We start from the raw sequence: 23,279 nt of genomic DNA on the forward strand, positions 1-23,279 counted from the left end.
ATGTCACCAGTCGATAAAATTATCTCTCTTAGTGATTTTCTCACTAGTTTTAGTACTTAATTTTTTGTCTATTGTGGTTTTCTTTATGTTACGATTTTACTCCTAATTTTGCATAGATAGTTTAGCTTTTTAGCTTGCTTTTTGGGGTCAAAGATTCAAAGAAGCTATACTGGAACAAATTAAAAAAAAAATCTGAAAAAGCTTTCAATAAGCTTAGTACATGTTTTACAGTTTTATAAAAGCCAAATGATAAAGGCCGAATGAAGAATCAATACTTTCAGTTTTTTGTTTTTTAAGCCTCTTATCTAGTAATTTTGAAACAAGGCACCAAAATTACAGATTGATTTTGTGCGGCACAATTAGCTTGAAACCATAAAAAAAGAATGTGAAATCTTGATTTGTTCTCTGCCTCGATTGTACGGTCCTTTTAATTGGTTGTTCGCATCATCTATTAGTGATCTTATTTCTTGGACAAGTGGTAACCCTGGCTGAAAAGTACACTTTTTATATTCATTTCAAGATTGTGAAGGACTTTTGACTTGTAAACTAATTTTTCACTCCAACCAGTGTTGTTTTCACTTAATATTTTTTTTTAATCCCTAAAAAGCTGGTGGCAAATCGCTAGAAATCCCCATTTTCAATAACAAAATCCGTATAGGTTTCCCTATTTTCTGAGTTTTTTCCAAATCACTAGTAAAGCCTTATTTCGCAACTCAAGACCTTTGATTGTACCAAAATATCTTCTTTTGACGCTCTTAACAATGCTTTGTATTTATTGACTAGTTAAGTTCGGTTTTTATTTATAGATTTTGGCGTCAGATTTTGGATATGAATATGTCTTTTCTTCTTTTTTTCTAAATTTTTTTTTGCTTTGCTATTATTTTTTCCTTTCTTCTTACCGTTTTTGTAATACCCCCGTTTTTGTTTCAATTGGTACGATGGATTGACCTGATTGATTTCCAACTGGTTGCTTTTTCAAGGGTTATTTTTGTTTTGACTTGTTTTCATTTTGAGTTGTGTTTATGTTAATAAAAACGTGTGAAGAAAACAAGAAAATGCTATCTGTCGGCTGATCTGTCAAAATACGACTTAAAATATGAGCTTTAAGGATAGAAAATGGCTTAAGATGTACTTTGAGTAATACAGAAAAGGTAAAAAAATAAAACAATACTTAAGCATTGTTCATATTCGTTCAGTAAGGTGCAATAAGGTGTATAGGGTGTAGGAAGACAAGTAAGAGAAATAGATTTCCATTCTGTTTTCTGTAACGCATGACCAATCACTGCTTAATTGGTTGTGTCAGTAAGTCAGTGGATATGGTGGTCGAAATAAATAAACATTTATTTTACATGGTTGTTTTTGGTAATTTGGGTTATATGGTCACACTGCTTATCACATAAATGCGAGTAATCCATTAGTTGCCTCAGAATCCACTTAGATTAATAAAAAATAAGGAAAAACCTATTTTTGGTCAAAATCAGATTTAACACCTTCAAGATAAATAAAAGTTCAAATACGGATAAATCCTTTTAATATACAGTCATATTAACGAAAAACACTAAATATTTCGGTCATATATGCAGTGACCATCATCAGCAGAAATGTGACGGTCACTGCTTATGTGACAAAAATATCCAGTATTTTTTTGTGAATTATCACTTCCTATTAAAAGATTTATCCCTATTTGAACTTTTATTTATCGTCATGGAAAGGTAGTGTGGTCTTCGAATTTATCTTCCCATCCTCTTCCTTTTTTTCCGATGGTAGCTGAAACCTAGACTCTTTTCATCTGCACCAGTAGCTGCTCGTCTCCACGAATGAACGGGGAACTTTCTTGGACCTGCTTCATATCATATTTTGCTTTCAGAATTCCACGTAACGTTTCCGTTTTAAGCTTGTTCCACCTGTCCGTCTTTGTGATTTTTACTGCACTCAAAAACCTTTCAACGACAACATTTGAGAAGGGAAGAGAAAGCAGAAATATTACTGCCAATTTTAGATTTAAGTATACCTCGGTTCCTGAAGAGTTTTTATTAAAAAAAAGCCAAACGTCAGTAGGTAACTGCATCCGTATTTTTGACTTTGATGAAACTTTGCTTCCTACACTCCTGTTCGATTTTATTTTCATCCCTTGATACTTTCCCATACTTTCAAGCAAAGGGTTGGAGAGAACCAGGCCGTAGTGACTCAACTGATACAGGGTCACCCATCTCTGTATATTTGGAAATGTCATCATCAAAACGAAATCGAGTGAGGATTTGTTGCACAGCTTCTATGTAAAAAGGTTGTGCAGCTCTCGGGATCTTTTCAACTGCATCATAGGGCACACCGGGGTCTGATTTTAGTGTCAAGAGAGATCCCTGCCCATTTGGACCAAAATAAATACTTTCGAAAGGAAGGTAAATACTTGGGTCATTCAATTAAGTTGGAATGTTAAGTTGGAATCTGCACCTTTACTAGGCTTTCTTCAAATGACTAGTAGTGTGGACCCCTCTTTCGGACAGCTAGGTCAATTTAGTGTTTGTTGTTGTCGTCTCCTAAAAGGTTTTATCCAGCACAGGCAAGCATTCAAACAAAATGCTCTTCCGAGACTATGCAAAAGATCCTTACTTCCTTAATGGCGCGTCCAGATTGTTAGATTTCTGGAAAAATGGGAAGGAATCAACTTCCGTACCATTTCGCTTTTTTGGGTCGGAAAAAATTCCCTAGGGCGAAAACTCTAGAAATTGCTTAAGAAAATCCAGAAGACTTTTAAAAATCCCTAAATCCCTAAAGGAAAAGTTTACCCCAAAAAGATATAAAAAATCCATTTTAGAGGGGAAATCCCTAGAATGGAAACACCGACTCCAACCCATAGAAGAACCCAACCCATATAAGAGCATAGATGTCCAATGTACTTACATCAACATTGATCGCCGCAGGGGGCAGAAACACTTCCCGTGACCTTTCATGCCTTTGTAATGGTCGTAAGCACGGTCGTGGTATGTCAAAAACAGCAAATACACCATAATGAAAAGCCTGGAATAACAAAAAAGGGTTAAGTATAGTTAACTCATTTACCTTATTAAGAAATTCGAATGTGTAGCTTTTTCAATCATTTAATTATGTGTCCGGTAGATTACAGACATGACTAATGCTTCGACTGCAACATTGCTTCTTCTTCTTGTTCTTCTTCTTTTACGAGAGTGTCGTTTGGAAAGTCATTGCACTAAATTCTGGTTTGGTTTCAAATGGATATACATATTTACTTACCCCATGTTAGGCTACATATTGAGAAAAAACTGTGGACAACCTTGGTGTTTAAAAGTTTATTTTTTATAGCTTTCCATACCTATTTTGAAATTTTAAGTGCTTTTAGAATATTTCCTTACATTTTAAGTTTCCAATTTTAAATTTTGCGCCAAATAGTATGCTTCTGCAAGTTTTTAGCAGCAATTATTAATGTTTTGATGGTTCTGCTTCTGCATCACTGCTTGGTAGCGAGACTTTTGACTAGAGGGGGACAACTTATAGAATTGTTTAAAACTACTTCTAAGTTTCCCTAACTATTCGACAATCCAAGCACTTGATAAATAAAGCTGATACAGCGGCACAGAGAGAGGGAGTCAATGAATATGTGGGTCCATACCATCAGTGGTGCGATTGCAGAAGTTTTCAGTAAATATCAACCTTAAAAAAACATGATTTGTTATAGTCCATTTGCTGACTCTTTCTCTAAATTGAATTGAACCACGTCCAAAAATGAATCATGACGATTTGATCAGACTGATTCAAAAATTCAACTCTTATTAGTTGCGTTGGTTTTAAAAATCGTCGGGGCAAAAATTCCAGCGGTTTCAGTAAATTTTAGTTGCATTAAAATAATTAAATGGAAAATAGTTAAATATAGTAAACAAAATGGATCTATATTTCTTAACTAAGTTTCAGTATTTCCACTCATTTCATGGCCCCCAAACGTTCATCTCAAATTTAGAATACGTCAAAGTTTAAGCAGAAGGGAATAGTTAAATATGATATTCTTTTATCTGCAATGGATGTAAATAGTGTACTGGAAGCAGTGAATGATTTGTCCACAAATAGATCAACTTGAAGACTAATAAAAAGAATTTGATGATTGTTTGGTATTTCAACCAACTTGCGAGAGCATTTTTTTTATTTAAACAAATATGCAGATTCTACTTTTTGCGATGTAAATTTAGCTCAGTTTCAGCGATTTTTTGGGTTTTTTATTTTTAAAGCAGCTCAAAGATAAGCATGCGAATATTTTGCTAAAAACATTACGCGCATTGGTGTTTACACTGTAACAAGTTTAGTAAAAAAAAAAAATTAAAAACCGCTCGAGCTGAACTTTATAAACTCAGGCTGTGTTATTCCTATTGTTGCAGTTGTTGCTGAAGAAGCCCATTTTTTAAAGCAAATATTTACAAATTATATAGGTTTTTTGTTGATTGTAACGCCACATTTGCATTGGAGAAAATTGAAATGTCAAAAAATGGTTTTGAAAGACCTATACCAACTTTAAATTGCTCTCACGATTGCCAATTAACATTCTATCTTTGTGTCTTTTGCCAGATTTATCACAGAGAGGAGAAAATAGCTATTTCAAGCGGCCATCTCTTCTAATCTCAAAGGTTTATCCTTAAAGCTTTACTCTGAACAGTCAATCAGAAATATTTACACTTCAAAGTTAAACATTGCTCAAATTAATCATTTATGAATGGGATGTATTATTAGCGTTGTAACCGGATGAAATTTTGATTTTATCCACAAGTATGACGATAAATAGCTAATTATGAGCAACTCTCTACCGTTCAGGTGCCTAAAAATGAATTCAGAAGTTAAGAGCATCATAACTTTGAAACGAGGAAAATTGTCTGATCAACTTAACTTTGAAAGTTAATCAGAGAAAGTTGTTTAAATAGGCTATTTTCAAGATGGCTTAGCTTTCCATCAGATATTCAAGCGGAAAGCTGCCTGTCATGTTTTCGCGAGAAAACACGAACTAGCTAGTATTGGAAAGCGAATCAGGGCGAGTAGAGGAAAGGTTACTTGTATGATATAGCGCCAACCACTCAAGTTGTTCATCCGTTGATGCACTGTAAATCGTTTTTTTTCGCTAGTTTATTTCAGCTTAGCGTGAGACAGTACAAAAACAAGGGGCAGAATAGATGGAAAATATATAATTTGGGCTATATATTTGCACATTAAGGGGGGGGTGATGGTGGTAAATTATTCGGACAGTGTGGAGTCAGAAAACAATTCTTACTTCATAATATGCAGAAAAATTGTAGCCAACACATTTTGTGTTAACTACATACCATACCCCCTCCCTAATGCGCTAATATATAACCCAAATTTGTTTCTGAAGTAATATATTTTTATCATACTTAGAAATATTTCATTAGGATTAAAAGTGCTGATGGTTAGGGGTTTTTAGCACCAAACTCAATTTTTTAAATTCAGAGCGTTAGAACAGCCTACAGGTTTCACTCGTTTCTTTATTTAGTAAATCAGCAACTTGATAAAATCCATAGTATTTTTGAAAACCTTGTATAATCGTAAACGTGACTCTGTAAGCCCAGCCAGAGTTGAGCCAGCTCTACTCTAAATGGGTACCTGGAGAAATCTGGGGAAGGTAAACAGGAAGGGTGTGTGAAAGCACAGGATGGTTGGCCCCTAGCCCCCCCATTGAGCTTCCTGGATGAAGGGCCAAGAACCGGAGATCAGCACCGCCGGTAGGGACTGTAAAGCCCAATGCCGTATTCTCTGCCTTTACCTTTAATCGTAGACGGGTCCAATTACGAGTGCCAATGTAAGTTTATTGATTTATCTTTTTTAGGAGAGTAGAAGCGTTATCAATTCTCAAATAACTTGCTTCTACAGCAAATATCAACAAGTTAAGGGGGGTTGGATTTGTGGCAAGTTGGATTTGTGGCAAGCGCAGGCACTTGTATATTATAGTGACCACACTGATGTTCTTGATCTGTTGTAAAACCGGCTTCTCTGTGTGCATTCGGGGGTATTTAGCTTAGCCTGAGTTAAATAAACTACTATGCCGGTATATTTTTATTCTTTCTTTCCTTTAGGTTAATTCTATCTTTTATTTTAAATAATTCCTTGTTTTTCAGATTCTTCATTCTTCAACTATTTTTTATATCTTTTAAGTTTACCTTCTCCGTCATCGTCCAAATTTTACCCATACTCCAATTTGGAATAAAAAGTCTGCTAAAAGCTATAAACTTAACGATACAAAAACACTAAATACTATTCTGACTTTTTTGAAACACAAGACGTGTTTGGCGCGGAAAACAGGAAAAATGATTCACTTGTCATTAGTTCCCTGGACTTATCGCAACTTCCTGTAATCAACAAGAGCTAAGAGCTCATATGGCACTTGCGACGAGGTCGAAAGAGCCAAGAGCTCATATGGTAAGAGCTCTAGTAAAATTCTAAGAATCAATAGATTGCTTTAAAAGGAAAATTAGAGGCTTAATGCTGGTCGGGATTCAAAATAAGAGCTCTGAGTCACGAAGTCCTTCTAAATATCAACATTCATTAAGATCCGATCACCCACTCGTAAGTTAAAAATACCTCAATTTTTCCAATTTTTCCTCTCCCTTCAGCCCCCCAGATGGTCGAATCGAGGAAAAAGACTTTATCAAGTCGGTTTGTGCAGCTCCCTGACACGCCTACCAATTTTCATCGTCCTAGCACGTCCGGAAGCACCAAACTCGCCAAAGCACTGAAAACCACCACCTAACTCCACCAAAGAGAGCGGATCCAGTCCGGTTACGTCAATCATGTATCTACGACATTTATAAGCGCTTTCCAAGATTTCCGGTTCCCCCTCCAACTCCCCCCAATGTCAAAAGATCTGATCGGGATTTGACATAAGAGCTCTGAGACATGAGTTCCTTCTATATATCAAATTTCATTAAGATCTGGTCACCCGTTCTTAAGTTAAAAATACCTCAATTTTTCTGATTTTTCCAAATTAGCAAACCTCAGCTCCCTCAAAGAGAACAGATCCGAACCAATTATGTCAATTCGTATCTATAACTTGTGCTTATTCTTCCCATCAAGTTTCATCCCGATCTCTCCACTCCAAGGGTTTTCCAAGATTTCCGGTTTCCAAGATTTATGTTTCCCCCTCCAACACTCTATGTCCCCGGATCCGATTCGAATTGAAAATGGAGCATTTTAGACATAAGATTCTTCTATATATCAAGTTTCATTAAGATCCGATCACTCATTCGTAAGATACCTCGATTTTCACGTTTTCCAAGAATTTCGGTCCCCCCCCCAACTTCCTTCAATGTCACCGGATCTGGTCGAGATTTAAAATGAGAGTTCTAAAGTACAAGATCCTTCTAGATATCAGCTTTCATTAAGATTTGATCATCCGTTCGTAAGTTACAAATACCTAATTTTTTCTAATTTTTCCGAATTACTCCCCCTCCAAACTCCCCCAAAGAGAGCAAATCCGTTCCGGTTATGTCGATCCTGTATCTAGGACTTGTGCTTATTTTTTCCACCAAGTTTCATCCTGATCCCTCCATTCTAAGCGTTTTCCAGGATTTTAGGATCCGCCCCCCCCAACTTCCCCTTCACTGGATCCGGTCGGGGTTTAAAATAAGAGCTCTGAGACACGATATGCTTCTAAACATCAAATTTCATTAAGATTCGATCACTCCTTCGTAAGTTAAAAATGCCTCACTTTTTTATTTTTCAGAATAAAGCCTCCTCTCCCAACTCCCCCAATAAGAGCGGATCCGTTCTGGTTATTTCAATCACGTATCTAGGACTTAAGATTATTTTTACCACCAAGTTTCATCCCGATCCCTCCACTCTAAGCGTTTCCCAAGATTTTAGCCCCTTCCCCAAACTTCCTCCAATGTCACCAGATCCTGTCGGGATTTAAAAGGAGAGAACTGAGACGCAATATCCTTCCAAAAATAAAAATTTCATCAAGATCCGATTACTCCTTCGTAAGTTAAAAATACCTCATTTTTTTCTAATTTTTCAGAATTGAACCTTCCCCGCCCCAACTCCTTCAAAGAGAGCGGATCCGTTCCGGTCAATCACGTATCTAGGACTTGTGCTTATTTTTCCCACCAAGCTTCATCCCGATCCCTCAGATCTAAGCGTTTTCCGAGACTTTAGGTCCCCCCTCAATTCCCCCCAATGTCAACAGATCCAGTCAGGATTTGAAATAAGAGCTCTGAGACACGATATTCTTCCAAACTTCATATTTCATTAAGATCCGATCACTCCTTCGTAAGTTAAAAATATCTCATTTTTTCTAATTTTCAGAACTAGCCCCCCCCCCAACTCCCCCAAACAGAGCAGATCCGTTCCGGTTATGTCAATCACGTATCTAGGGCTTCTGCTTATTTTTCCCACCAAGTTTCATCCCGATCCCTCCATTCTAAGCGTTTTCCAAGATTTTAGGTTCCCCCCCAACTCCCCCCAATTTCAGCAGATCTGGTCGGTATTTAAAATAAGAGCTTTGAGACACGATATCTTTCCAAACATAAAATTTCATTAAGATCCCATCACCCGTTCGTAAGTTAAAAATACTTCATTTTTTCTATTTTTTCCGAATTAACCAAACCCCCACTCCCTCCCAGATGGTCAAATCACGAAAACGACTATTTCTAATTTAATCTGGTCCGATCCCTGATACGCCTGCCAAATTTCATCGTCCTAGCTTACCTGGAAGTGCCTAAAGTAGCAAAACCGGGACAGACAGACAGACAGACCGACAGAATTTGTGATTGCTATATGTTACTTGGTTAATACCAAGTGCCATAAAAACACCCCTCCTGTTTTTGGATAAACTTGCATTTTGTTACGGTTTTTTATTGCTACTAACGAGTTGTACACGCCGGGTTGGATGCTTTAGTGTTTAATTAACTGAGGCTTTATTTTATCCCCGGGTATATCCCAGCTTTGTCTATGCAGGTCTACACCAGTATCCACGAGTTCTAATTGATAAAAAGCCAGACGATGAACAGTCATAACAAATTATAATTTGGCTCGTTCTTCGATGACAATACTAAAATTTCATAAGCCTACGGTTAAAATTTCATTCTTCCTAATAGCCTACATTTGCGCAATTATATGGTCTTTTTCCAAACGAATATATTAGTCAAAAAGAAAGCTAATTTGAATTTATTGAGCGGATGAATGTATAGGCAAGCATATAGGCTATGTTGCTCTTAATAATGTCAAGGAATCATAACAATTTTGAACAGTTTTGTAAGATTCGTGGCAGCTTACACTGGTTTTGCCAGAAATACAGGTTTATGCAAATACGGCTTTCCATAATTTTGCATTTGGACGGACCTTCACAAAAGTAAGCGACACTGTAAAATGCCGAAAAATTTCCATGACGCATTTGAGTGGGCTTGAACAAAATCGTCCGTAAAGGGTAGTGCTTGACACCTAATCCCGAGTCCAGTATAGTATGCAGGGGAAGGGAGCCTCATGCCCTCCTCCCATTCTCATGTGTTTTATAGTCGCCATATAGCTCAGCTGGCTGTTGCTACTTCGAGAACATGTAAACCTTAAAATATCTTCCCTCCACCCGAAATAAATTTTTGTCAGGATTCCTGAATAAACTATTTGGGCCCTGAGGTGTAGTTAGGGTTTTCATAGCCCGGGGACAAGGTTGGTTTTCCCTCTCCCCATCACTACCACAATATAAGTAAATATAACAAAGTTTGGTGCCCCTTTAGATGCTGCAACAAAAGACAGCTATCCTTCCAGTTTCCCTCCCCTTAGCTATGCCACTGTTAGACAGAAAAAATTGGGATTTCCGGTTTCCCATTGATATTCGTAATTAGCGGAAAACTGCAATATTTATATTCGTGCTTTGACCAGAAGTAGCTGTAATTAAAAGCAAATCCAGGCCAATGCACAGGTGTCAATTGCCGAAAACACGAGGGGAGGGGAGGAGCAGATACAACAAATTTATTTTCAAAATCTAGGGCCACATTTTTTACGAAAATGCCATAAAGAATATTCTTCTATAATCTAAGCGAGTAAATGCCTCTTTTCCCCCTCCTATTTGACATATCTGGTAGAAAGTATTCTTGATTATTGATTATTAGTACCAAACTTAGATTATTACCATCGCGGCTTTGCATCAAGTCGTGATTTTGACTGTTTTCCTCATTACGTTAATCCGTAACTTTAAATGAATAATATTCTAGGAAACCTTGTAATCCTGATCCGGGCACATATACTAATCCCAATTCGAGCTGAATCCCCAAGTCAATTCATTGGAAGCAATATTAGCTTTTAAATTATTTGACTTATTAGTTAGTATTAACGACAGGTTTCGTGCTATACGGTCCTATAAGATCAAACAGGTCGTGGTAACGAACTGTAGTAAGAAGCGACCCGGCTCAATATTAAACGAAACTCTAAAAAATGGAATTTTGATACCAGTAGCTACATAAAAAAATCGCATTTTAATGCTGATTTTAAATATATAAGTTTCATCAAGATTAGTCTTACCTATCAAAAGTTACGAGCCTGAAAAAATTTGCCTCATCTTAGAAAATAGGGGAAAACACCGCCTAAAATTCATACAATCTTAGCGAAAATCACATCATCAGATTCAGCGTATCAGAGACCCTTATAGTAGAAGTTTCAAGCTCCTATCTACAAAAATGTGGAATTTCGCATTTTTTGCCAGAAGACAAATCACGGATGCGTGTTTATTTGTTGTTTTTTTTTTTTTTCCAGGGGTGATCTTATCGACCCAGTGGTCCTAGAATGTCACGAGAGGGCTCATTCTAACGGAAATTAAAAGTTATAGTGCCCTTTTTAAGTGACCAAAAATTGGAGGGCACCTAGGCCCCCTCCCACGTTCATGTTCTCCGAAAAGTCACTGGATCAAAATTCTGAGATAGCCATTTTATTCACCATAGTCGAAAAACCTAATAACTATGTCTTTGGGGACGACTTACTCCCCCGCAGTCCCCGTGGGAGGGGTTGCAAGTTACAAACTTTGACTGTGTTTACATTTAGTAATGGTTACTGGGAAGTGTACGGATGTTTTCAGGGGGAGTTTTTTTGGTTTGGGAGGGAGAGTTGAGGTGGGGGGTTACGTGGGAGGATCTTTCCATGGAAAAGCTTCTCATGGGGGAAGAGGCTTTCAATGAAGGGGGCGCAGGATTTTTTAGCATTATTTAAAAAAACAATGAAAAAATAAACATGAAAAGTTTTTTTCTACTGAAAGTGAGGAGCAGCATTAAAACTTAAAACAAGCAGAAATTATTGCGCATATGAGGGATTTACCTCCTCGTAATACCTCGCTCTTTACGCTAAAGTATTTTTAGTAATTTTAACAATTTATACTACGGCCTTTTTGATTCAAGGGTCATTCTTAAGGAATTGGGACATAATTTAAGCTATAGTATAAAGAGCGAGGTATCGACGAAGGGTAAACTCCCTCATATACGCAATAAAAACATATCAATATAGAAGTTCGTTAAGCAAATTAATTCGTAAATTACGTCTATTTTTTACTAATGAGAATGTTCGTTAAAAAAATCAAAAGTTCTATTTGCCTTTTTAAGTAACCAAAAAATTGGAGGGCAACTAGGCTTCCTGTCTCTCTCTTTTTTCTCAGAATTTTCTGATTAAAACTATGAGAAAGCCATTTAGCCAAGAAAAAAATTAATATGCAAATTTCGTTTTAATTATTTATGCGCGGAGAGCCAAGATCAATACATGCATTAATTAAAAAACGTCCAGAAATTAAATAAAAAAAACAAGCTTTTTTAAATGAAAGTAAGGAGCGACATTAAAACTTAAAACGAACAGAAATTACTCCGTATATGAAAGGGGCTTTTCCTCCTCAACGCCCCGCTCTTTACGCTAAAGTTTTTTACTGTTTTAAGAAGTAGAGTTGAGAGAAAGAGTCAAACTTAATTCGAAATTTGCATATTTTTTTAGTAACAAACTTACTTCGTATATGAAAGGGGCTACTTCCTCATCAACGCCCCGCTCTTTACGCTAAATTTTGACTCTTTCTCTTAACTCTATTTTTTAAAACAGCAAAAAACTTTAGCGTAAAGAGTGGGTCGTTGAGGAGGAAAAACCCCTTTCACATACGGAGCAAGTTTCTTACTAAAAAGAAAATGCAAATTTCGAAGTAAGTTTGACTCTTTCTCTTAACTCTACTTCTTAAAACAGTAAAAAAATTAGCATAAAGAGCGGGGCGTTGAGGAGGAAAAGCCCCTTTCATATACGGAGTAATTTCTGTTCGTTTTAAGTTTTAGGTAAGTTTTATGTTCGTTTTAGGTTAAGCTATTGGCCATTTCAATTATGGTGAACAAAATGGCTATCTCAAAATTCAGATCGGACGATTTTAGGAAAAATGTGGCGGGGGAGGTGGCCTATTTGCCCTCCAGTTTGTTCGGTTGCTTAAAAAGGGCACTAGAACTTTTGATTTCTGTTCAAATGAGCCCCCTTCTGATGTTCTAGGACTGCTGGGTTGATACGATAACCCTCTGGGAAAAAAAATAAATAAACACGCATCCGTGATCTTTCTTCCGGCAAAAAAAAAAATTCAAATTTTTGCAGACAGTGCTTGAGACCTATTCAGTAGGGTTCTCTCCTGTACTGAATCTAATGGTGTGATTTTCATCAAGATCGCTTGACTTTTAGTGGTTGTTTCCTCCTTTTTTCGAAAATCAGGAGAATTTTCTCAGGCTCGTAACCTTTGATGGGTAAAACTAAACTTAATGAAATTCATATAATTGAAATTATCATAAAATTCAAATCTTTTAATATATCTATCGGTATTAAAATCATTTTTTTAAACTATATTTTAGAGTTTCGATAACTATTGAGCTGGGTCGCTCCTTACTTACAGCTCGTTACCACGAACTGTTTGAACCGCAATTTTCTAAGATCTTTTTTTGTTGTTATTACATATATGAGGGAGTTGCCCCCTCCTCAATACCTCGCTCTTTACGCTAGAATGTTTGTAAATTTGCAAGAAGCTTATTATTCTAATTAAAAACTCCTTGTGTGTCAGAAGTCATTCTTAAATAATTGGAACAAAAAGTAAAACATTGGTATAAAGAGTGAGGCACTGAGAGGGGCCCCCTCATATACGCATTGATTTCTGTTCGTTTTAACTTTTAATGTTGTTCCTTACTTTCAGTTGAAAGACTTGTTTTTTATTTATTTAGTAACAACCACAAGCCGAAAACATACAATATCTTTGGTTCATTATTTACATAAAAATCATAGTTAAGAAGTTGCTTAAGATAAAATTAAATGCTAATTAAAATTAAAAATAAAAAGATTGGCCGAAAAATAACACAGACAAATTATTGTTTGTTCATCGTAAGAGTGAGGTACTAACGAGGGAAAGGAACTCCCTCGTATACTTAATATTAGGGGGTTCGCCCATCGTCAATACCTCGCTCTTTACGCTAAAGTTCGAATTTTGTTCCAGTTCTTTAAGAATGCCCCCTGAATCCCAACAGCCGTTTAATTAGTATAAACAGTTATTTTGAAATTACCGAAAATATTTTAGCGTAAAGAGCAAGATACTGATGAGGAAGCGAACCCCCTAATATACGGAATAATTTCTGTTCGTTTAAAGTTTTAATGTTGCTCCTTACTTTCAGTTGAAAAAACTTGTTGCTTTTACAATTAAAATAAAAAAATGACATTTTAGATGAGAAAGCCCCCAAAAAAGGTATCTTTAAGCAGGGGGGGGGGGTAGAAACATCTTCCTGGTAGAAACATTCTCCTGGAAGCAGGGCATTTGTCATTGACACACGGCAGTAACCCCTTAATAACAAATTATATATCTTCAATACTTAGTGTTTTAAAGTCTCTCCCCTCTGAATAAATTTTGCGTAAGTACCTGCAACCCCACCAGCGGCGGTTTTAGGGGGGGGGGGGCAGAAAATGTACATGTCTCGAGTGCAGAAATTTTAGTGGCGAAAAATTAAATATACATAACCCAATTTCCCATGGAGGGAAAGGTGGATTTCTTGGGATTAATTCATTTTAAATGAGTAAACTTTTAAATATATTTTCTAATTTTTAAAATTTTATTTTTATTAAAATAAAGTATAGAGCGCAGTTTACTAAATTTTGTTAATAATTGGAAATTTCGTTAGAATTTGGCCTGAATTTTTTTCAGAGAGAAGGAGGAGGGGGGCTAATCAAGATTTTCCCCCAGGCACAAGAGAGGCCAGAACCGCCGCTGAACCCCAATATTATACAAATAGATTATTTCTTACCGTTTGGCACATTGCTACGTAAGCTTCAACTCTAACATCTTTTTCTGTCAAATTGTGTTGTAAATTTTCAATCTTCCACTCAGCATCTGTTAATTCAGCTAAATTCCCATCTTGATTATCTTCTACATAATATGACGTAGCAGATGAGGCAATTAATAAAACGAAAAAGAGGCCAAAGGACGGCATGTTTATTGAATTTTCAGGTTTCTTTTTCGAAATTTCGCCTTGCTATTCAGACTATATGCGTAACATCTCGGTTATCACAGTAAGGACAACATATTGGATTTTCCTGAAATATCGAAAAGATCAAGATTTGCAGAAAGGTCTGTTGCTAAGTAAAAAAAAAACTTTTTATGCGGTTTTGTTTTCAAAATAGATATAACTGAAAATCCTTAGCAGGTCCAAATATACAATTTATACCCAGAAATTCAGGTATAATGGGGCTTTCACACTACGCTGGAGAGCTTTTCTCACTACCAAAACTTGTTATTACGTTTCGTTATGTAACTTTACTGAGCAAATCATGTCCGTAACATAAGCAAAACCAAGTAGAATCGAGGTCTACACAGAATTTTAATTTTGTTGTAACTTTACTGAGCAAATTTTGTCCGTAACGTAGCCAAAGCCAAGCGAAATAGAGCTTTATACATAACTTTACGTTTCGTAAGTTTACATTTCGCTATGTAATTTTACTTAACAAATTTTGTAATTAAAGTAGGCAGAGACAAGTGGAATCGAGCCTTATACTTAATTTTACGTTTTGTAAGTTTATGTTTCGATATGTAATTTTACTAAACAAATTTTGTCCGTAACGTAGGTAGAGCCAAGTAGAACAGAGCTCTATACATAATTTTACGTTACGTAGCTTTACGTTTCGTTGTTGCTTTACCTGAGCAAATATTACCCGTAACGTTAAATACATAATTTAACGTTTCGTTATGCAGTTCTTTTCAGCAAATTTTGTCCGTAAAGTAGGCAGAGCCAAGTAGAACCGAGCTCTATACAGAATTTTACGTTTCGCATGTTTATGTTTCGTTATGAAAAATATATATTGTATGGAAGTACAGTGAATCGATACTCGACTTCGCCAGACGGAACCCAAGGATCAATCCCCGCTATAGCAAGACTGGGCGATGAGCTTGCTACTCGTCCCTGTAAAAAAAAAAAAAAAAAAAAAAAAAAAAAAAAAAAAAAAAAAAAGCAACTGAAGTGCCGATTCTACGCCCTGTGAGCTAGCAATGGCCCCGGAAGGTTTTTATATATTTTGTGATATGGAAAAGTGATCATAGCATCAATAACAAATGGAATATACGGATGAGCAATTAATAAATTTGGTGACAGAGAGTCTGATGGTTTAATGGATTTTGCATTAGCCTGGCGTGAAAGGCCTTGTTTATATATGATAGGGTTTCCTTAATCTAACGTACCTTAGCAAAGGGAATTAATTTTGCGCTGTGAAAGCCCCTTCAACGTTTGCTAAAATAAACTACCACGTATTAATTTTCGGGACTAGTTTGTTCGATAATAAACTAGGCTTTGGCTTTAAAATAAGCCAAGACTAGGCAGAACATATAAGTTGATAAATTTATTTGGGCAGAGTTAAACTTCTCAGTATACAAGCGTTTATTCAGGTTGTTTTATTTTCGTGGAGAATTAAGGATGCAAGTATAAATACGATCTAGATGAAACCCTGGCTTCACAACAGCTACAAGTTTCAAATGTAAATCTTAATATAATGTTGAATTTGTAGACTTTATGTAAAGTCGAGACTTTTATCCAAAATCTTTTCTACTCTAGTCAAAAGTTAAAAACATTCAAGAAAGTGTGTTCAATATAAGCCAAGGTTTGATTTTATGCCTTTTCAAATGCTTGCACATTTGAATCGAGCCATTTTTGTTTCGTCTTGATTTACAAAATATTTGTGGTTTTTCGTGTAGAATACAAATATTTAATATTTCTTACGAGGTATCGTTCGACAGTCTAAAGCAGGTTTCACTGCCCTCGTAAATTGGGCACTGTTTTTTTTTTTTTTTTTTTTTTTTTCTTTTTTTTTTTTTTTTCTTTTTTTTTTCTAAGCTAAAGTTTAAAAGTTTCAAAGCTGATAAAGCCACAAACATAACTGATACAAAGAAACAAAACACAGAGACTGATGTAAATAAATAAAAACTTCTCGCAACACATATCTTAGAGAAGTCGATTTAAGGATCCCCAGTTGCATTTCATCATTTCCAGTATTGCACAAATCTTCCCTTAGATTCAACAATACGTTACATTAAGTTTAGCGTTACACATCAAAAGCAAGAAGTCTGAGAAAATGTATCTGATTTATAAAATAGGGGGGAAAACTCCCAAAAGTCAAGTGATCTAAATTATATCGCACCGTCAGATTCAGCATGTTAGAGAACCCTGCTGTAGAGGTGTACGAAAATTGGAAATTTTGTATATTTTTTTTTGCCAGAAGAAAGATAACAGCTGCGAGTTTATTTGTTGTTTTTTTGTTTGTTTATTTTTTCTTTCCCAGGAGTGATCGTGTCGAACCAATAGCCCTAAAAGATCGGGGAAGGGCTTGTTCGAACGGAAATGAGAAGTTCTAGTGTTCCGTTTAAGTGACCAAAAAGAAGGGCAACTAGGTCCCCTTACGCGCCCCTTTTTTCCTAAGGACATCTGGAGAGAAATCTTGAGAGAGCCATTTGATTCAACATAGTTGAAAAGTCTAATAACAATGGCTTTGAGGATGAAATAGCCCCTAATAGCCCCTGGAAAAACCTCTGTAAGGTACACAATTTGTCTATCCTTTACCTATAGCATTTGTTATTGGGAAACATTTGGATTTTTTTGGTAGGGAGGGGATTTCCTGTGGGGAGGGGGTTCAGAGAAGAATTTTCCATGACAAACAAAGAACCTTTGAATTTGAAAGAGAAGTATTTGTAAAGAACTTTTAGACCCTAGCAAAAAGAGAGAGGGTTGAGGATGGAGCAGTCCCGCTCATATATTGAATTCGTTTTAAGTTTTAATGCTACTCTTTACTTTCAGTTGTAAAAATTTATTTTCTTTTATTTAATCTCAGGAATACCGATATGAAAGTCTTTTGCTACTCGAAGATATCGAATGGAAAGCTAAGGCGGTTTCACTAACCAGCTTGAGAGTCCTCGTTACAGAGACAGTTGGAACCTATTAAAGACTGAACTACTACCCATACTAACAAAAACACGTTTTGAAAAAAAAAATATTTGAGAAATTTGTCATTTATAGCTGATTCAGAAATGATAACTATTATTCCGGTTATTCTTAATGATAAAAGTTTGTTTCGGAAACAAGTTAATGGGGACTTCGGAGCTAATACCCGCTTGTAAATGGCGGCAGATCGCACAATGACCATGGTTGAAAATCCTATTCAGGGAAATTGCAGTCCCCCACCTTGAACAACAAGGAAAATCTTTATTTATTGTCAACACTGATGCGTCTTCTTTCCCCCCCCCCCAATACTAATCTTACCGAACCAGAAGTTGTAGAGTATTAGGAGAGTGTTCATTTGATCGGAAATCGTGATGTCAAGGGCCCTTCTTTGAGTAGCATTCAAAAGAACTTTAATTCATGCTACTCATTTGCCCAGTTTCTGGTTTGTGGATGCTTTTATATTTTTTTTTCTCTTCTGTAGAGTCTCTTAAGTTTGAAAATCCTTGCAAATGTTTTTCTTTATGTATTTTTTTCATTTTTGTTTCTCCCTGTTTTTTTTCCCAGCCATAGAGCTTTACGGGGGAGACTTAAGTGTTTTTGACTGTAAATCCATTGATTGAATAAATTGAATAATTGATTGAAAAAAAGCAAAGTGGGTTTTCTGCTAATTTGTGTCCCAAAACATGAATTCTTTTGCCGAAAGAGGCTCAAGATGAAGAGGAAGAAAAAAATCTAAGTTTGCCAATTGATTTTCCATGGTTAGCATTGATCTTCTAATATTGATCCTCTAATATCTATTTTTTTATGCCAGGGCTAGCAGGCTACTGCAAGATCAGAGAGAGATGTTTAATAGCTCATTCAAAATCCATAAAAAAGCTGCTAATCTTTGATCATCTTATTGGTGCGTCTTAAAACTAAATAGTAAAATTCTATATGGCATCCAATATGATCCTTTTTTGGTGCATTTTCTAGAGTGGAGAGGCTGGGGAGTGCAACAAGGTTACCATTGCAATCTACGTGGTGAAAAATCTGTATGTGGAGATCAACAACCAACCCCTCCACCCTCTTGATCATTTACCCTCCCAGCCTCTTTTGTAAGTGAAAACTAAAAATTATGTTTTGAAAAAACCTTCCTAATGAAAGAAAATATCATCTATTTATTTTCACCATCATGAAAACATTTTTTATATGCAAGTTCTCAAAGATGCCAACATACCCATTGGACTCTTTATTTATGTAAAAAATGTGGAAATGGGTGTGTTTTCATATTTAATTAACAAATTAATATTTATTATAAATATTAGTAATTAATAATTCATATTTAATTTCCTGCTTTACCATATAAACACTTTAAGTTCTTGAGTTTCATTAAAAAAACAAAGATCTTTTTTAAGATTCAAAATATATTTTAAAAGAAAATAAATAAAACAATCAAATATTTACTAAAAAACAAGTGTTTCGCAAGGAAGTAAAGAGGGAAATTGAAACTTAATCGAACAAAATTTCTTGCTTCGCAGGTTACGCAACAACTAGCCGAAACGAACTACATTGTGATATTTTCCAATATCTATGGAATTCCAAAAAGTAGCACTTGACTTAAAATTGAGCTTCCTTGAGATTTTTTAGAGAATTATAATTTTTTTACTGCAGGTTATCAACATGGGCGCCAATTAGCTGAATTTTAGGGGGTGTTACCTGGTCTAATCGGCACTTCCAAAGTTGGATAGTACCCCCGAACGCAGACGACAAGAGACCGGTTTGACTCCGCCGAGGTGTTGTAAGCTGCCGGCATGCCGCCAACGGTCGAGGTGGCGGCGTTCCGCCGACTGGATGAATTAAAGCCTAATCTTTATTGTGTCAACCGCAATGTTGGAGCTTTTATTTCCCCGTGTGATTAAGGACTTTGATTTCCCTGCTTAGAAATCAAGTGCGGTCTTCAAAATTAAACTAACAAGTGCACACAAATAGTTTGCAAGAATTCCTTGTGCTTCCAGAGTGAGTTTTTATTCAGCAGTAGTTCTTGTAGCGCATCCATTGAATAGACAATTGTCTTTCAAACAGACACCAGATTAAATTCCAGGTAGGAACTTGAGATTTAAGGACCTCTCTATTTCCAGACACCTTGGTATAGCAGAGAATCAATATTTCTTGAGTCCTTGCCATAGGCAGGTGTTTATAAATACTGAGGTTTTGATTCCGTGACATAGAAGCATTACTTGAAACGGCAGGCTCTGAAAATTCTCAAGTTCCTAACTGTTAAATTCCAAATTTAACATCGAGGACAAATGTTTCCTTATTTGTCATAAAACCATTGGAAGCGTAATAACTAGGAGCAGACTAGGAGGTGTCTAACTATAGGACCGGAACCTATTTCAGACATCGACAGAAATGAATGGAAAGGAAACTATAAATGCAGGTCTCCTTAATCCCAATCTCAATAATATGGTTCAAAATCAACTTCCGAGATACGTGATGGTTGTGCCGCTAAATTGATTTTGTGATAAATTTGTCCAGCTATTTTGCAGCTGACAAAATTACGTCTATTTTTTGTTCGATCATCACTTACTTTGAGTTGATCTTTTGCTAAAGCAAAACATGAGTTCTAGTTTTATATTTATTTGTGGAATTATTTAGAGAGCAGGGGATGTCCTATAACAAGCCGAACAAGTTCGTTTGGAAATTGTTGATGCTGGAATGCGATTCGACCAAGCAGGCAGCAGCCCCAAAGCACATCATCTTTGTTGACTACTTTTCCTGTGGGATAACGGAGGACTCCACAGTGAATATTTACAGAGTTAAAGGGTCCAAATGACATGTAAATACCACTTGCGGAGTTTACGACATCTTTATCGGTTTTTACTGGGTTTTATTCCACAATTTGTTGGCATCGAAGATTGTGATGGTGGTGATCTACAAACATAATATTTTTTTCGGTCGTTTTGTACATAACGGTGCAATCGAGAAGTGAAGTTAGGTCAATCCTAATATGATATACCAAAAATAATGAAAATATAAAAATTATAAAGAAATTCGGGCTACATATCCGCACGTTAGGGGGGGGGGTTAAGTATAGCGCGTCTGCATGAAAAATGTGTTAGCTAAAATTATTCTGCATATTATGAGGTAAGAATTGTTTTTTAACTTCACACTGTCCAAATACTTTATCCTGCCCCCCTCCCCCAATGTGCAAATATGTAGCCCGAATTATATAAGTCCAATGTTTTCTGTCACTCGTCTCTTGTTTTACACTAAGTGTAAGCTAATTATCTTTTAATACAGACAAATAAAACCGGTTTGTTCTCGAGTGTATACCATTATGTATACAAGTGCCTTTTTCTTCTGCTCTTTCATTTCAGATCGTTCTGATTCTCACTATCCTTCCACAGCACAGTTCTTTGTTCTTCGCCGTCATTTTTGACACTCTTGATACTTGCTTTAACGTGTCTGCTAACCCTACAATTCTTTGTTCTTTACTTTCATCTTTGGCACGCTCTGATTCCTGTTGTTGTTTGTAATTCTCGCTGCTGATTATCTTGTAACTGCATGTTTCTTTATTCTCACGGTCGTCTATCTTCTAACGTTCTAGCCTCACATTTCTCTGGTTACTATTTTCATTTTGGTTTGCTCTGATCCTCATTGTCGCATGTCTTATAACCGCATATTTTTTTTGTTTTTGAGTTGTTGCGATTCTCGCTGCCACTTATCTTTTAACTGCATATTTCTATAGTCTTCAATTTCGTTTTTGACATGTTCTAATTGTCGGTTTCACTAATATTTTAACTAAATACCTCTTTGATCTTTATTTTCGTTTATCCTTGCTTCAGATATTTTTTCAGTGCCTTTTGCCTTAGTTGCTTGGATGGATCGTGTCACTTTTGACGGTCTAGGTTGTTCACTTTGAGCTTTCGGTTTTGTCTTCTTCTGTTCTTTTTTGTACTCATTTTGTGCTAACGTTAATTTACGTTTGTGTCCCCTATATATTAGGAAACTACTGAAAATGCCCTTTGAAATTTACATCACCGAAAATGGGCACATGACTTTACATATTTGCTGTAAATGCTTCTAAAACAGTTTTAAAATCTATTTTCCTTGTGTCTTCACTTTCAGTCAACATGATTGCTAGACTATTTAGTCTATCCTGATTTATTGTTGATATAACACAGTTTTTTTATTGGTTTTAGCCTACAAAATGATCTCTCTCCAGAAGCAACGCTTACTGGAATGTGGCCAAATTAGGCCCAATCGTTCCAATCGCCCTTTTTCCGTCCCTGGACATTAGTTTGAATTTCTTACCCATATCCAGTGGTAACTATTTCAAATGCACAGACAGTTAATAGTAGAGACCTAAAATTGTAATTGCATGTTTTTAGCTTGACTCTAATCTTGGAAAATAGGCTACTGCCCAATCCTGAACATAGGATCTTAAAATTGAAGTATCTCAATCATGGAAAGATTTAGTCATTGCCATGTGTTGTGAAAAAGAGTAATCATATTTAAATAGGCTTGACTCCTTGCATAGTGAATATACATTTTAGTCAAAACATTTGTCCAAGATCACACACTGTTCAAGTGCTGTTTTTTTTTTACCCTAAATCCTCTTTCATGTAGTAGATATGATCTGGCTATTCCAGCCACTTTCGCACATTACCTTACCCGCCACTCATAGTCGTCACACTGACCTCTGCAGTAGGTTCTACCTTCTCCCTAATGGCCATCATAAATGACTTTTACAAAGCTGTGAACTACAAGCCAAATCGAAACTAAGTTCACATTCCTTTTCAATATCTTACCCAAGAGAACTGTCTGAGTTGTCATCAACAGTCATTGTCTGAACCTTTTCAGTTTTACTTTCCCTCAGTGCTGTCTTCTCACCAAATCTCTTCACAGCCGGCTTCTTTATTTTTCTTGTTTTTGTAAATTCAATTTTTTCTTTTCCATCTCTTCTTTGCCTTTCTTGTAGCAAAGGCAGCTTCAGTCTTGGCGTTAACTGATGTATCAGTAAGCACTTTCGTTCTGCCCTCCTTTGTTCATTGAAGCATTTTGTTTTCTTGGTGGTGCTGGGTTGTGGTTGCACTTGTTCAGGTATGACTATCCTATTTCACAGTGGCTGCAAAACCACAGGGCTTACTGAAAGCATTGGGTGAGAAGATGGCAGTCCCGGTTGGGATAGGGTTGGAGTCAGAACCTTTGATGAGCCAGGCAATCTACCACCTTCTTCATGGGCTAAAAAACATTTGATTGGTCTGTATTTAAGAGCACAGATCTCCATTATAAAAACAATCTGAATTGAAATGGGAGATACCTTCCAAATCCCTTCTGGATGTTTGATGGTATGAAAGCTAAGGGGAAAGATTTTCTTAACAAACCAGCTGTGATGAAAATGGTGACAGTTTTTCTCGATGGTGACGGTTACTTAATGAAAAAAATACTACTAATTTTGATAATTAATTGTTTGGAATTCATAGCTGTTAGATACTTCAACTTTACGTTTTCAGTGAAGTGCTTGGTTTTAGAATTCTACAAATTGAAAATTGCCATGAATCTGTTTGTTAGCGCTAGTTTTTAGTTCTATGTTGCGCAATCTGCAAAATATTTTTTTTTTGTTTATTTAAGTTTCACTTACCTTCAATACTTACTTCCTTAAGACGAAAATTGTTTTTTCTATTATTAATAACGCCCATAAATTGATCAAACTGTCCAGGAAAAACAAAATTTCTAAATTATCCGTTGCTTGCTCAGGAGAGAGTATGTTTTAGGTTTTCTTTAGATTGAACCATCAAACTGGATCTTACCACACATTTTAATTGGCCAGGTGTACCG

At 36.1% G+C, this 23,279-nt stretch overlaps 1 protein-coding gene across 5 annotated transcripts in view; it reads right to left on the reverse strand.

The window, feature by feature from the left end:
* Nucleotides 1-23,279, reverse strand: part of LOC136041753 (lysosomal cholesterol signaling protein-like) — a 154,713-nt gene that overhangs the window by 88,906 nt on the left and 42,528 nt on the right. For 4 of the 5 annotated variants that reach the window (XM_065726510.1, XM_065726512.1, XM_065726513.1 and 1 more), the window contains exons 2-3: nucleotides 14,283-14,571; nucleotides 2,902-3,018 (exon numbers count right to left, since the gene is read on the reverse strand). In XM_065726510.1, the coding sequence (XP_065582582.1) occupies nucleotides 2,902-3,018; nucleotides 14,283-14,468 (303 nt within the window). In that variant the 5' untranslated portion in view covers nucleotides 14,469-14,571. Of the gene's footprint in view, nucleotides 1-2,901; nucleotides 3,019-14,282; nucleotides 14,572-22,249; nucleotides 22,666-23,279 lie in introns of those variants that run through there. The other variant, XM_065726511.1, reaches the window with a different exon arrangement.

The sequence above is a fragment of the Artemia franciscana genome, unplaced genomic scaffold (genome assembly GCF_032884065.1).
Source record: "Artemia franciscana unplaced genomic scaffold, ASM3288406v1 PGA_scaffold_36, whole genome shotgun sequence".
NCBI classification, from domain to species: domain Eukaryota; kingdom Metazoa; phylum Arthropoda; class Branchiopoda; order Anostraca; family Artemiidae; genus Artemia; species Artemia franciscana.